Here is a 12,008-nt window from a genome sequence, read left to right on the forward strand (position 1 = left end):
TTCCAACCTGGGGGTCGAGGGGGGGGGGGGGATCCCAAGATAAACCCTCAGTAGGGGGTGATGATGATTTAAGGGGAGAGAAAGTGAATAAATATATTTCCAAAAATGAGAATGAGAAATTTGCCCTTTAAAGCCCCAGTGTGTAACATATTTCACTGAAGTTGAATCACACCCGCATACAAATGGAAGCTTTCTCGTACCTTAGAATGAGTTGTTACAAGTCGTTACAAATACATAAAGGGGGGGCGCACCGAACCGAGGCTGCCATGTTGCATCGCCATTTTTTACGTTCAGCGACAGCATGACCGTAGGTAACCACGGAAACTCGCCGGAGTTGTCGGCTCGGGGAGAAAGTTTTCCAGGTAGCGCCTGTTAAAACTGTCACCACTGTGTAGTGTGAGGGAGGACGGAGGCACTGGTGTTGCATTCAGGTGCAGTCAGGCAGACGGCCGTCGGCAAAGCAACCGGATGTCATTTTACTCGACGAGAGAAAGACGGTAAAACGTGGGTCAGGTAAACAATACGACATCACCATGACAACATATTGTCACACCTGTATTGTTTTGCCTCGTGCTGGCGGACCACTTGTTTACATAGACGCTTGTTTATCCTGTTACATGCAGCGTCTGTTGTCTGTCTGACATCTGCCCCATTTCACGTGAATGCAACATCAAGAATACGCTCCGATATGCAACCGCACCGCTAGATGGGGCTAATTCCTACATATTATACCTTTAAATAAAACACTGTGCATTAATGTTGCTGTTCTGTTTGTTTGTCCTCCTCTCAGGCCAAGCAGAAGGATGGGCGCGATCAGAGCGAGACGTCGGCCGCCGCTTCCCCCGGCCCAGAGGACGAGCCCTTCTCCTGGCCGGGGCCCAAGACGCTCCACCTGCGCCGAACCTCCCAGGGCTTCGGCTTCACGCTGCGCCACTTCATCGTCTACCCACCTGAGTCCGCCGTCCACAACTCTCTGAAGGTGACACAGCGTGATCTCTCAACCCCCCCACCCCCCACCTCCCCCACCACCACTCCATGATGACACTCAGACTTTCATAACATCTGATGCAATTCAGAGCTGAGTCATTTTTTTTAGATAAGCAAACAGTCTGACAGTTGGGGTAGAAAATACACCCGTGTTTTCAGAGTAAATGAACTCTTGTTGAATCAAGTGATGTAAGCTGGAGGTCACCAGGAGGATCTGACTGCATCCAAGACACTGTCACACCGGTTCTGTGCAACAACCGACGTAACATTAGAAACAGATGAACTGATCTCAGGTCACAGGCAGGTTGTCAGTTGGTTTAGGAAATGAAACTTGATTTTCATGAGCTTTTAAAAAACTTTGATTTAGTTTAAACTGAAATAGATGACAGATAACTCCTCCATACCTGCAACTATGTTTCATTTAACAAAATATATTAATTCCAATATTTCTTCACCTCATAAAAGAGAGTTTAGAGATTTTTTAATCTTCATTTGTGCTGAAACGAGGCTTCTCTCCAAAAACCTGCCACACTGCTTATTTTTGCTTTTCGCTGCTGCTTCTTGTCCTCTGTTCTAACTCTGGCCTCGTTGACAAGGTCCCGAAAATTATAACTACTAGTCACCGTTTCAGATTGTAATCATGAAAGGAGACTTGATGTAGCCTTTCAGTGTCCGCTGTGATTAGAAAACCACAGATTTGTGTGACACGGGGGAGAAAACATAGTAGAAATGACTTTGAGCTGCTGTTTGAACACAGCCTCAGACAAACACTAGTGGATGTTGTGCTGCTGGGGCAGTAGAGTTGTGACCCAGTTCCATACTACTTAGTAATCTCATACAGTTTGTAATATGCTGAGTGTAGTTAGTGTAGAAGAAAGCTGCTGTGTGGTGAGGAGATGATGCTAAACGTGGCTCAGTGTTTTTTCTAAAGCTGTTTCACCACCGGCCAACGCTTCTTGTAATTCAGCTGCAATCTCCAAAATGAAGTGGAACCAGTTGTTTTCCTTAATCTTTTATAGAGTTTAAGTGCTAATGTTCACTTAAACTCTTTCTTCTGCAGCCATTTTCATGATAAATCATTTAAGAAATATTTTAGCAGAAATGCCAAAAATTCTTTTGGCGGCACTTCTCAAGTGTTAACATTTCCTGTTTGTTTTAGTCCTGTGTGTGTGTTTTTTTATTGTTTGTCACACAAAAAAGTAGCTGATATTATTAACTAATATTTATTTATTTTGGATTATGATACTTAAATGATAACTAGTTGAGCCATTCATCATCAGATTGCTGTTGTGTTGTGTGACCGCCACTGAGTAGAGTAAGGTGTTTTAGTCTAAGTTTAATGTTGATAAGAACATGTAGCATGAGTTATACAGCGGTGGGGTTTGTTTTCCCAGAGTCCTTTCTGACTTGTATCATCCCACCTGGGAGCCGTGCCAGCCGTCCTCTGGATAACATCACAACCAATCTGCCCTTTGGTATTAATCCTGACGTGACAGCACTTCCGGCTCCTAATGGGCACAGGCTACCAGACTAAAGGGCTTTGGGTAAATACGACAGGGCTGCTCTAATGGGAAAACGCGCCGGTGCTTCGAGTCAGCTTCCTCAAAGCTTATCGCGACCTCCCTAGTATTAGTTTTTGTAAGTGATAATTCAGGATAAGTTGGGTTTACTTTTCTCTGAAGTGTATTTTGACAACCTCCTCTGTTTGCACAGAAGGATTTCCTACAAAGTTAGCATAGTACGTTGAGTTTATAGCTCTTGGCTTTGGTCGTGCATGTTGAAGGAGAAACTATGGCACAACAGTTAGGATTTTTCAGACATTTGTATGTTCAGACGGTTTCACCCGGGGGCCTTCTTGGGTATCACAGAGTTGTTTTGGACACTTTTAAGTCCCATCTGTGTTTCTGTTATCTTACTAAAACTTGTTGATTTGCATTGAACTGACATTAGATACATACCAAACAGAATTAAGGCAGTAAACGTATCATAAAGATCTGGCATAAACATAAAGAGTTGGCATGGTTGGTTTCATTCATTAAAAGTCAGTGTAATATGGAATTTCACAACTACAGCGAGCTGTTTCTTAGCAGATGTTCTCTGACCCTGGGCCAGCTGTCTTTTAGTCTTATCATGAGATGTGATTCTGGGAAATGTTCAAACTGAGACCTTTTAAATTTCAATCCATCAGACCACACTCACTGTAAAAACTCTCACCAGTTCTCCCATTACGTAACCTTAACTGACATGGGGAGGATAAAAAAGAAAAAAAAAATCCTCATCCTTGTAGCTTCATCGTAATTACTTTTAGGGTCTTGGATCGGAGCTCTGGACTAATCACAGTTTGAGGATATTGGGGTTAGCGTGAAGAGGTTTCTGTCCGTCTTAAGGAAAGCCTCTGGGAGAGCGGGGAGTCTTAAAGGATCCATGGAGAACATATGTGTCACTGAGGGGAGCTGGATTAAAGCTGGAGTGTGTGGATTTTAACTGGAGCTCTGAGGGAAATTAAGATTTTATGTGTTTAGGAAATGAAGGAGAAAAAACACACAAACATCACTATGAAGTGGCTTTTTTCTACCGGCTGCTCTGAACTGTCATAAGTCTCTCACCCAGGAGACCTTCGCCACAACTTTTCCAATTATGCAGAAGTTTAATGATAATGAACTCTTTTCTCTCAGTCTTCACTCAGTGCTGATAAAGTCCTCTACAGGGCTGCTACTAATTATTTTATTTATTGACTAATCTGTTAATTGCTAAATTGCTTTGGCCTCTATAGTTAGATTAGTATGAATAATACACCAGTCTTTCCAAGTTATTTGTTTATGTGATGATCCTCATTGTAAACACATTTTCCTCTAATGATGTAGCAGTGTATTATGTCATCCTTCCTTTAAAGTCCCCCTCCCGCGACCATTTGTTGACATGGGTTAGCTGGAATTAAACAGGGAGAATAAAAAGACCTGTATGAAACAAATAATTAAAACATGTCTTTTTCCTTCTTCCAGGATGAAGACAACGGCAGCAGAGGTGAGTGTGAACTTTTTACTTTTATTTTAAATTGCTGCAAGCATTTGTGATGTGCACTGTGAGCTGGGGCCTCAGGTGTTGAAATGGAAACGGCACAAAGACCATTTAGTCTCTGCTATCAAGCGGTTAACTGTGCACAATAGGGTTGAATCAGGATTGATATTCCATCGGTGTAATGTGTTGTCTCTCCCAGACTGAAGCAGATGCATTTTGACGACTCTTTGTGTGGAAACAAATCAGCATCAGAGATGAGAATTCAAACCCACTGATGGCTCAGTAACTGAAGCCACCAGTGTAATCAACATGTAGCAGGTGAAGCTCTCCGTCAGGCAGGCCCACTTGGTGCCTGGAGTCCCTGGTCCCCGGTCCCTGGTCCCTGCTCTTCAGAGTGGCAGTCGGAGCTGCGCTGTGCAGCTTGGCAAGGCCTCGGCATTCCTCAGAGCATCCGGCTCGTCAGCCCAGTCCTTCAGTATTCTGCTCACGTCTGCGGCACAGCGTGAATGCAGGAGGACCGCTCTGCTGCGCTTTAGAAGAAGCCTCCTCACACAGCCCTCTAGCACATCTCGTGTCAGAGAAACCCAAAGTACACATACATTGGCACTAACATATTACATGTTTTATTTAAATATACACTGGTTGTGTTTTCAAGTGATCTAATACAAAAAGGATGTTTCCTATTCCCCACTCGAGGCTCAGTGTTTGGTCGATCCGTCTTTTTTTTGAAACAACATGATTCATTTCTGGCAGAGAGAAAAGGGAGAAGACCCCCCACCCTCCCCGTCTCAGGACGCTTGTGAGGCATCCAGACCCCCACCAGGCGTGATTCAGTGAATTGTTGTGTCATGAGTGGACAGTGAAAGTGAAGAATTTGGGGTTGATGGAAAGTGAGCAGAGGCCTTTTGTGATGGATCTGACTCTTAAACACATCTGAGCAGGAAATTGAGAGATTCCTCTAAGTGTCACTCATCATCCCTCTTGGCCCTCAGTGTCACATTCCTCCCACTGACTCCCCCCTCCTCCTCCCTCCCCACCCAGTTTAACCCCTCCACATCCAGCCTCTTCATTCAACACAGGCCTCAAAACATTAAACAACACACACACATACACACATGGGGCCCTGCTGTGGCAGGAGGAAACCCTTCAGGGAATAAGCTCCACTGCACATTGTTGCTTTTTATGAACTTGGATTCTTGTATGTGACTGAACCTATGAAAAAAGTCATGTAAAACGAACGTGACTGTGTGTGTGACGGTGTCATTAAGTCTACCTGAGGGCACAAGAACCATTCAGTGGTGCACAGTGAATAATGATCCTCTCTTTAAGAGCCCCCCCCCCCCCTCACTCCACTGCCACAGGAAGTCACTTGGCTTGCCTCCAGTCCCTCATAAATCCCTCTTTACCTCTCAGCGAGCTCAGAGACCCGGCAAAGGTGACGATGCTGATAGGTAGCCTGGCGTCAGGAGCGGATATCAGGAATGACAGGAATGTTTCTGCAAAGCCGCAGCTAATAGGGACAAAACATCAATCAAGACATTCACCCAAATCATTTTATAATAAACATAACACTGAAAACAATTAATCCCTAGATTTGGTGATTTTTAGTTATAGTGAAGTCTTCTTCTAATTTGCGATACTTCCTCTTAAAGGGATGGTTCCGTTTTTTGGGGGGGTGGGGTTGCATGAGGTACAAATGGCCACTGAGTATACTATCTGCAATAGAAAGGTCTAATGAGGGACAATTAATCTGCATATTTTCGCCGCCTACAAGAAGTCCTATCTCAAAATAATACACCAGTTCAGGAGTACGATAAATGCATCAGCTGGTGGGAAAAAAGTTAGTTTATCTAGAACTAGAGACCGTTCTACAGATATTATACTCAGTGGCCATTTGTACCTCATACAACCCCACTTCAAAAAAGCTGGACTATGCCTTTAAACCAAATGACCCAGCTGAATTATCAACATGGGCATGCTACAAAGCTGAAAACAGTCAGAGTTCAGGAAGTTCAGAGCTCTCACAGCAGCACGTGAACGCACCACGCACCAGACAGATCAGCCTGGATAGGTTTTGTATAATATTGGAAAAGGCAAATAAATAAGCAGGAGCAAAGCTCTCGTGATTATTAATACATGACTTCTGGACATGGAAGCAGATCTTATTGTGATGACTTCACTAAACCTATGTGCATGTTGTTGCTCTGTTGTGGTTTAGTGACTGATTTTTACATCATGAGGCCACAGGAGCTCATGTGGTGGAGCGTTTAAGAGCAGGTGGTTCAAACAGCAGCTCGTAAGCAAACATTGACATTAAACTGACTCAGATTAACTTGGATTCAATACTCTCTCTGTAATAATAGTCTCTCCACAGGGTCTATTAGCTGCTCTGGAGCCTTCGATCAGATTGTATTGTCCAAGCTGTGACTCAGTTCAGTGGCTGCATCCTTCACCTTGAATTGATGGGTCTACAACGGCCTCCAAAGCACTGAGAGCAAATATCTAAACCAAATGAGATGGATTCAGAGGGTCTCATGTTTATCCTTGGCTGCTGTGGGCCTTATTCTCTTTTTGAACACTCATTCATCAGGGGTGCACAATGAATCTTGGGATAGTTTTGGCCTTCGGCTCCTCCATTGTCTGGGAAATGAAGGACCCACTCTTCTGGCACATTTGAAGGAGCCTTGTTGCTGCCACCGTGGAGCAATCAGTCTTCAAATGCAGCCCTTGAAGGATGCAGCACCCAGCTGTAGTCATCCTCATCCTCAGCTGATTGACCTCGCCTTAGTTTGTTTTGCTGTAATTGAATTGCAGACTTCATATTTCCCTTTTCCTAATCGCTTCAAGAACTTCCCGTCCATTTTTTTGGCTCAAAGACAGAGATGGAAAGCTCATTATTGTCTCCATTCTTTATCTGTTATGCAACATGTGGCCAGATATTGCAGGAAACTGCCAACCAAGCTTTTAGACATTTTGGCTTCGGTGTCATTTGTTTATTCTGATGCCTACAAATCGTGCTGCCATGTGACCTTTGAGCACACTGCCGCTCATAATCATAGCAAACGGGCTACGCCCCAAAAACGCCCATAACATCATCGCAGAACCACGTGAACTCGCACACGGACCCAGACGCATAATGCATCCCATGTGCTCGGTTATTTTAATGTTTATTAAAAAAAAAAGTTGCGTTGTGTCCGCGTCCAGTGTGTGATGTTCGCTGCTGCCTCCTCAGCCGCTGCAGTGCAGTTTATTTGCTTGACTCGGGGCCAGTGTGTGATGAGGCTGTTGGTGTTTGGAGAGAAGGGGGCCTGCTGACCGCATGTTGACTAGCTGGGTGTTGCCGCTGGAAACACTTCAAACCTCCAGAAAACACACACACACACACACACACACACACACACACACACACACACACACACACACACACACACACACACACAGGGACATGGATACACACACAGACGAGCGTAAACACTGATGTACAGTGCGTCGGTTCATCGTGGAGACGGGGGGATGATACGGCTTACTCTGTGTGTGTGTCTCGAGTATGGATGTGTTTATTTCCTTTCACAGCGGTTGTGTACATACCAAACAGTTGTTTCCATCCCAGAATCTGATCTCTATCTCACTTCCTCCCCCCCCTTCTGTCTGTCTCTCCCTTTCCTGTATCTCTTCTCTCCTCAGCTGTGTCTTTCAGCTCTAAAGGTGTAGAAAGGCAAAAATCCCAACGAGGTGTTTTGTTCAGTGCTTACGAAGCCGTGCTACCTCGGCACAGTCAGAGAGGCAACATAAAAATTTCACCATCTGTTCAAATATTTGTTTTTCATTCAACGTGAAACACTTTTCTCTGTAGATACCAGTTTTATCCCCCCCACCCCCCCTTTTTTTGTCAGGTTTTGGTCCGTTCCCATAACGTCTGCAGAGGGAACGTAGCGCAGCACAAGCAAACAGAATTCCCCAGTATTCTCCAGTGGGCTTTTTAATGCCCCACCTTCTTTAACAAAGCTGTGTCCAAAGTTTTGTCTTTCCCTTCTTTTCCCCTTCTCCTCTCTCTGTGCTTCTCAATCTGACCTGAACCATTCCTCTTTTCTTTCTCTCCTTATCTTTTTCTTTCTTTCTCTATCTGCTTCCTCATTGTAGAAGGTAGCCTCTTGAAGCAGTAATTTACTTTCTTTAATATACTTTCTTTCTTAGAGTACAATGAAAGGATCAAGACTCTTGTGTCTGTCTGTTTAATATAGGGCTGCACTGGTTAGCTTAGCTTAGCACAAACAGGGGAGCACAGCTACAGCCTACAGGTAGTTATAGCTCCCAGCTAATAAAAACACAACTTTTAACCTCTGTACAGAATTAGAGATGCGAGGTGTTCCCAAACTCCCAAACAGTTCCTCAGAAATGTTGAACTAGTCCTTTAAGTTTCCCAGCTTTTCTTGGCATGACTCTATACTCCTGAGATCTGGCCGTTCTTATATCATACTGTTTTCTCTTATTTCATTCTGGCTTCAAGTGGAGTGCCTGACCAGTGCTTTACACTCAGATGTTTTTTAAGTTGAGTGTGAGTAACTGTAAATCTGACAGCTTGTTTATTTAGCGTGACATACACCCACGCATGTAGAGGCTGCAACATCCAGGCTCAAGTCATAAAACCCTTTTAGGCAAATATCCAAATACAGCTGACTGTTGACGCCCCTCAGTTACTGTACGGTTGCAACACCTACCTTTCTACCTTTCTGCTCCTGCACGACTCATTTTGCAGTTTGAGTTGGTTGATAATTTTGTGTCTGACTGACTTAATGAATATTTCTATTATTATTAACAGTAGTATTAAAAATATTTCTGAGTTGTTGTTTTTTTTAACCAAGAATCTGGTATCGCTCGTTTAGAATCACACTTATGACATTCGGGACAAAAACGTCCTCTATAAACAACTGCTCTAAAAATGTATCAGATAAATATTTTTTTCAAATTTTTTTTTACAAATCTTTCAGTCAACTTCTGTTCTTTCCAAAAATACTAAATATTGTATGTTCTTTTTGGTTTTTAATATTTTTATTAGCTATTGAATGAAGCGTGCGCTGGATTTTTGAAAAAAATGACCGAAAATTGCTGATTTTCAATATAAAAAATGATCGGAGGTGAACGATTTTTTACGTGGTATCAGACCCTTGGATATGTCAAAGATTAGTAACAAAACTGATTTTGATGCATTATTAGTTTTTTTGTAGGTTCAGTTTTTCCAAAAGAATCACACTTGTAACATTCGTGGACGTTTTTGTCCCATTGACTTCCATTAAAACCACATTTTTTGATTGCAGGGCTATAACAGCATAAAAACATGCATTCTGCAATCTCAGTGGCTTCTCCTCTTCAGAAGAGGTCAAATTTGAAGATTTTACTGTCCATCACCAAATGGCGCCATTTACCTAGTAACCAGGCCTATGGAAACAGAGCCTATATTTCTAGGCTTTTTCAATGGGATTTTACATAGAGGATATGGATTTGTTCAGTACTGGGTGTGTGTGTGCGTACAAACACACACACACACACCCACACGTGTCTGCATGAGCGTGTGGGTGTGTGTGTGTGTTTGTACGCACACACACACCCAGTACTGAACAAATCCATATCCTCTATGTAAAATCCCATTGAAAAAGCCTAGAAATATATGCTCTGTTTCCATAGGCCTGGTTACTAGGTAAATGGCGCCATCTGGTGATGGACAGTAAAATCTTCAAATTTGACCTCTTCTGAAGAGGAGAAGCCACTGAGATTGCAAATTTTGTATTTATTTTTTTACTTTTACAGCCCTGCAACGCCCTGCGATGAAAAATGTGGTTTCAATGGAAGTCAATGGCCTCTAGGGGGTGCAGTTTTGGAAAAACTGAACCTACAAAAAAACTAATAATGCATCAAAATCAGTTTTGTTACTAATCTTTGACATATCCAAGGGTCTGATATCACGTAAAAAATCGTTCACCTCCGATCATTTTTTATAGTGAAAATCAGCAATTTTCGGTCAGTTTTTTTCAAAAATCCAGCGCACGCTTCATTCAATAGCTAATAAAAATATTAAAAACCAAAAAGAACATACACTATTTAGTATTTTTGGAAAGAACAGAAGTTGACTGAAAAATGTGTAAAAAAAAATTTGAAAAAAATATTTATCTGACACATTTTTAGAGCAGTTGTTTATAGAGGACGTTTTTGACCTCGAATGTCATAAGTGTGATTATTTTGGCAACTTTTGAATTATTGACCTTAGAAAAAAATTTCAAAAAAATTTTGGAACGTTACAAAAAAAAAAGCTTATTAGGAAAGAATCATGCCATTTCAAGTCATACAGTGAAAGTTATGGCCAAGAAACTAGTAAAAAATGCCCCTAGTGGACGTTTTTGTCCCCGAATGTAACAAGAGGGTTAAAAATTATTTTAAAAAGATGATCTTAAATGCATGTAGGGGCCACCTTAATGGTGTCATGTTAAAAATCTGAGATTAAAGCTGCTCGGCCGAGGCTAAATATTAGCATCAGTGTCAGTTGTTCAGTTCTGTAGTGTGGAGCCAGTTAATATTAGAAGTATGATAAGGAGAAATATAAGATGGATAAAGTCTTTCTCAGAATATTTTTTATGTTTTTAAATCTTTATAATAAAAAAGCTTTTTTAGATGGGGACTAATTAGTTTGTTTATCAAATGTACAGTAATGCTATCATGGGTGTTGTTTACTGGGCCTGCTAACTCCCCCAAATCCAATTAAGAGGAGAACAAACACTTTAACTTTAGCTTCGGCTTTAACAAAGCAGCATCCAGGATCCAGGAAGTCCAACAGAGTAACTATGCAATTGTTAACTGAGCTTTTAAATTCCACGAACGAATGCAGTTTGTTAATGATGTGCTTGGTTACTACTAGCTGGCTGCTCAACAATCGCGGCTGATGTTGGAGCAGATAAACTCGACGTGTAATCCATTCAACTTCACTTTTGCTCTTGTGTTTTTGATTTTGTAAAGATTAGAAACAAAAAAAACAGACACCACCCTCAACCACCCTCTTTAAAGAGTTTCACAGCCAGTTGGCTCCTGTCGCGCATTTCATGAAGCAAGAGGCAGGCAGCATTATAGGCTAGAATCACCCCATCTGTCTCCAGATGTTTGTCACTTGTTCCCTCAGTTGAACCTCACACTCCCTTGGTAGATAGTTTGGCTTGTTTTACAGAAAGAAAACAAAACATTGAATCATTTTTTTTTGTCTTTGCTTTGCGGTCAGAGTAATGTCAGTACATATCCTCTTTCCCCTGGGTGGGTTTCGGTATTTGGAATTCCTAGAAAAAAAAAAGTGATGGAAAGTACTCCACCACCTTCCTGTCTGTGGTGGAAAAAACACCAGGTGTGTGTGTGTGTCTATCTTTGTGTTTGTGTGTGAATGTGTGTTGTGGATGAGCAGAACAGTAGACAGATGTACATAGTGGTGTCAGGCACCGACTACTACAATGGTATGTCTCCCCCAGGTTAGGAATTTAACATTTTTTATAGAAGTGGGTCAGCCCTGTGGGGTGTCAGATGTAAATGTACACTCTTTTACTAGTATTAGGTTTGCCTTGCTAACTCTAACACACTAATACAACAGTAGGACAGTAAATCTCCCTTAATGAAGGTTGTAATGTTGAGTTTTGTTGGCGCTGTTTGAGAATAAGCTGTCAAATCAACTTTTGAGGATGTAGTTACTAACGGTGCTGATGAGTTGTGCTGCATTATATATTATAGTCTACCGTCTACGCTCACTGATGTGAACGAGGAAGACAAAACATGTCTGATCTCTAAAACAGATGTCCTGGTGTTGGCGTATCAGGAAACTGATAATAAGAAATTGCAGTCATTTAGAAACAGTTGACCAGATGAAAATCTGACCACAGTGTCCACTCAGCAGATTGGGTTTGTTCAGTCACTGTCACGTGGTGTAATTTCCTCCCATATCTGGCCACACAGACCATGTTTGAACAGACAGAGTT

The 12,008-nt window shown here is 42.2% G+C and overlaps 1 protein-coding gene across 2 annotated transcripts in view; it reads left to right on the plus strand.

The window, feature by feature from the left end:
- arhgap21a (Rho GTPase activating protein 21a) overlaps positions 1 to 12,008 on the plus strand; it is an 84,642-nt gene that overhangs the window by 38,036 nt on the left and 34,598 nt on the right. For both annotated transcript variants that reach the window (XM_083995651.1, XM_083995652.1), the window contains exons 3-4: positions 791 to 979; positions 3,990 to 4,011. In XM_083995651.1, the coding sequence (XP_083851777.1) occupies positions 791 to 979; positions 3,990 to 4,011 (211 nt within the window). The remainder of the gene's footprint in view (positions 1 to 790; positions 980 to 3,989; positions 4,012 to 12,008) is intronic.

This window comes from Trachurus trachurus (genome assembly GCF_905171665.1).
Source record: "Trachurus trachurus genome assembly, chromosome: 20".
NCBI classification, from domain to species: Eukaryota; Metazoa; Chordata; class Actinopteri; order Carangiformes; family Carangidae; genus Trachurus; species Trachurus trachurus.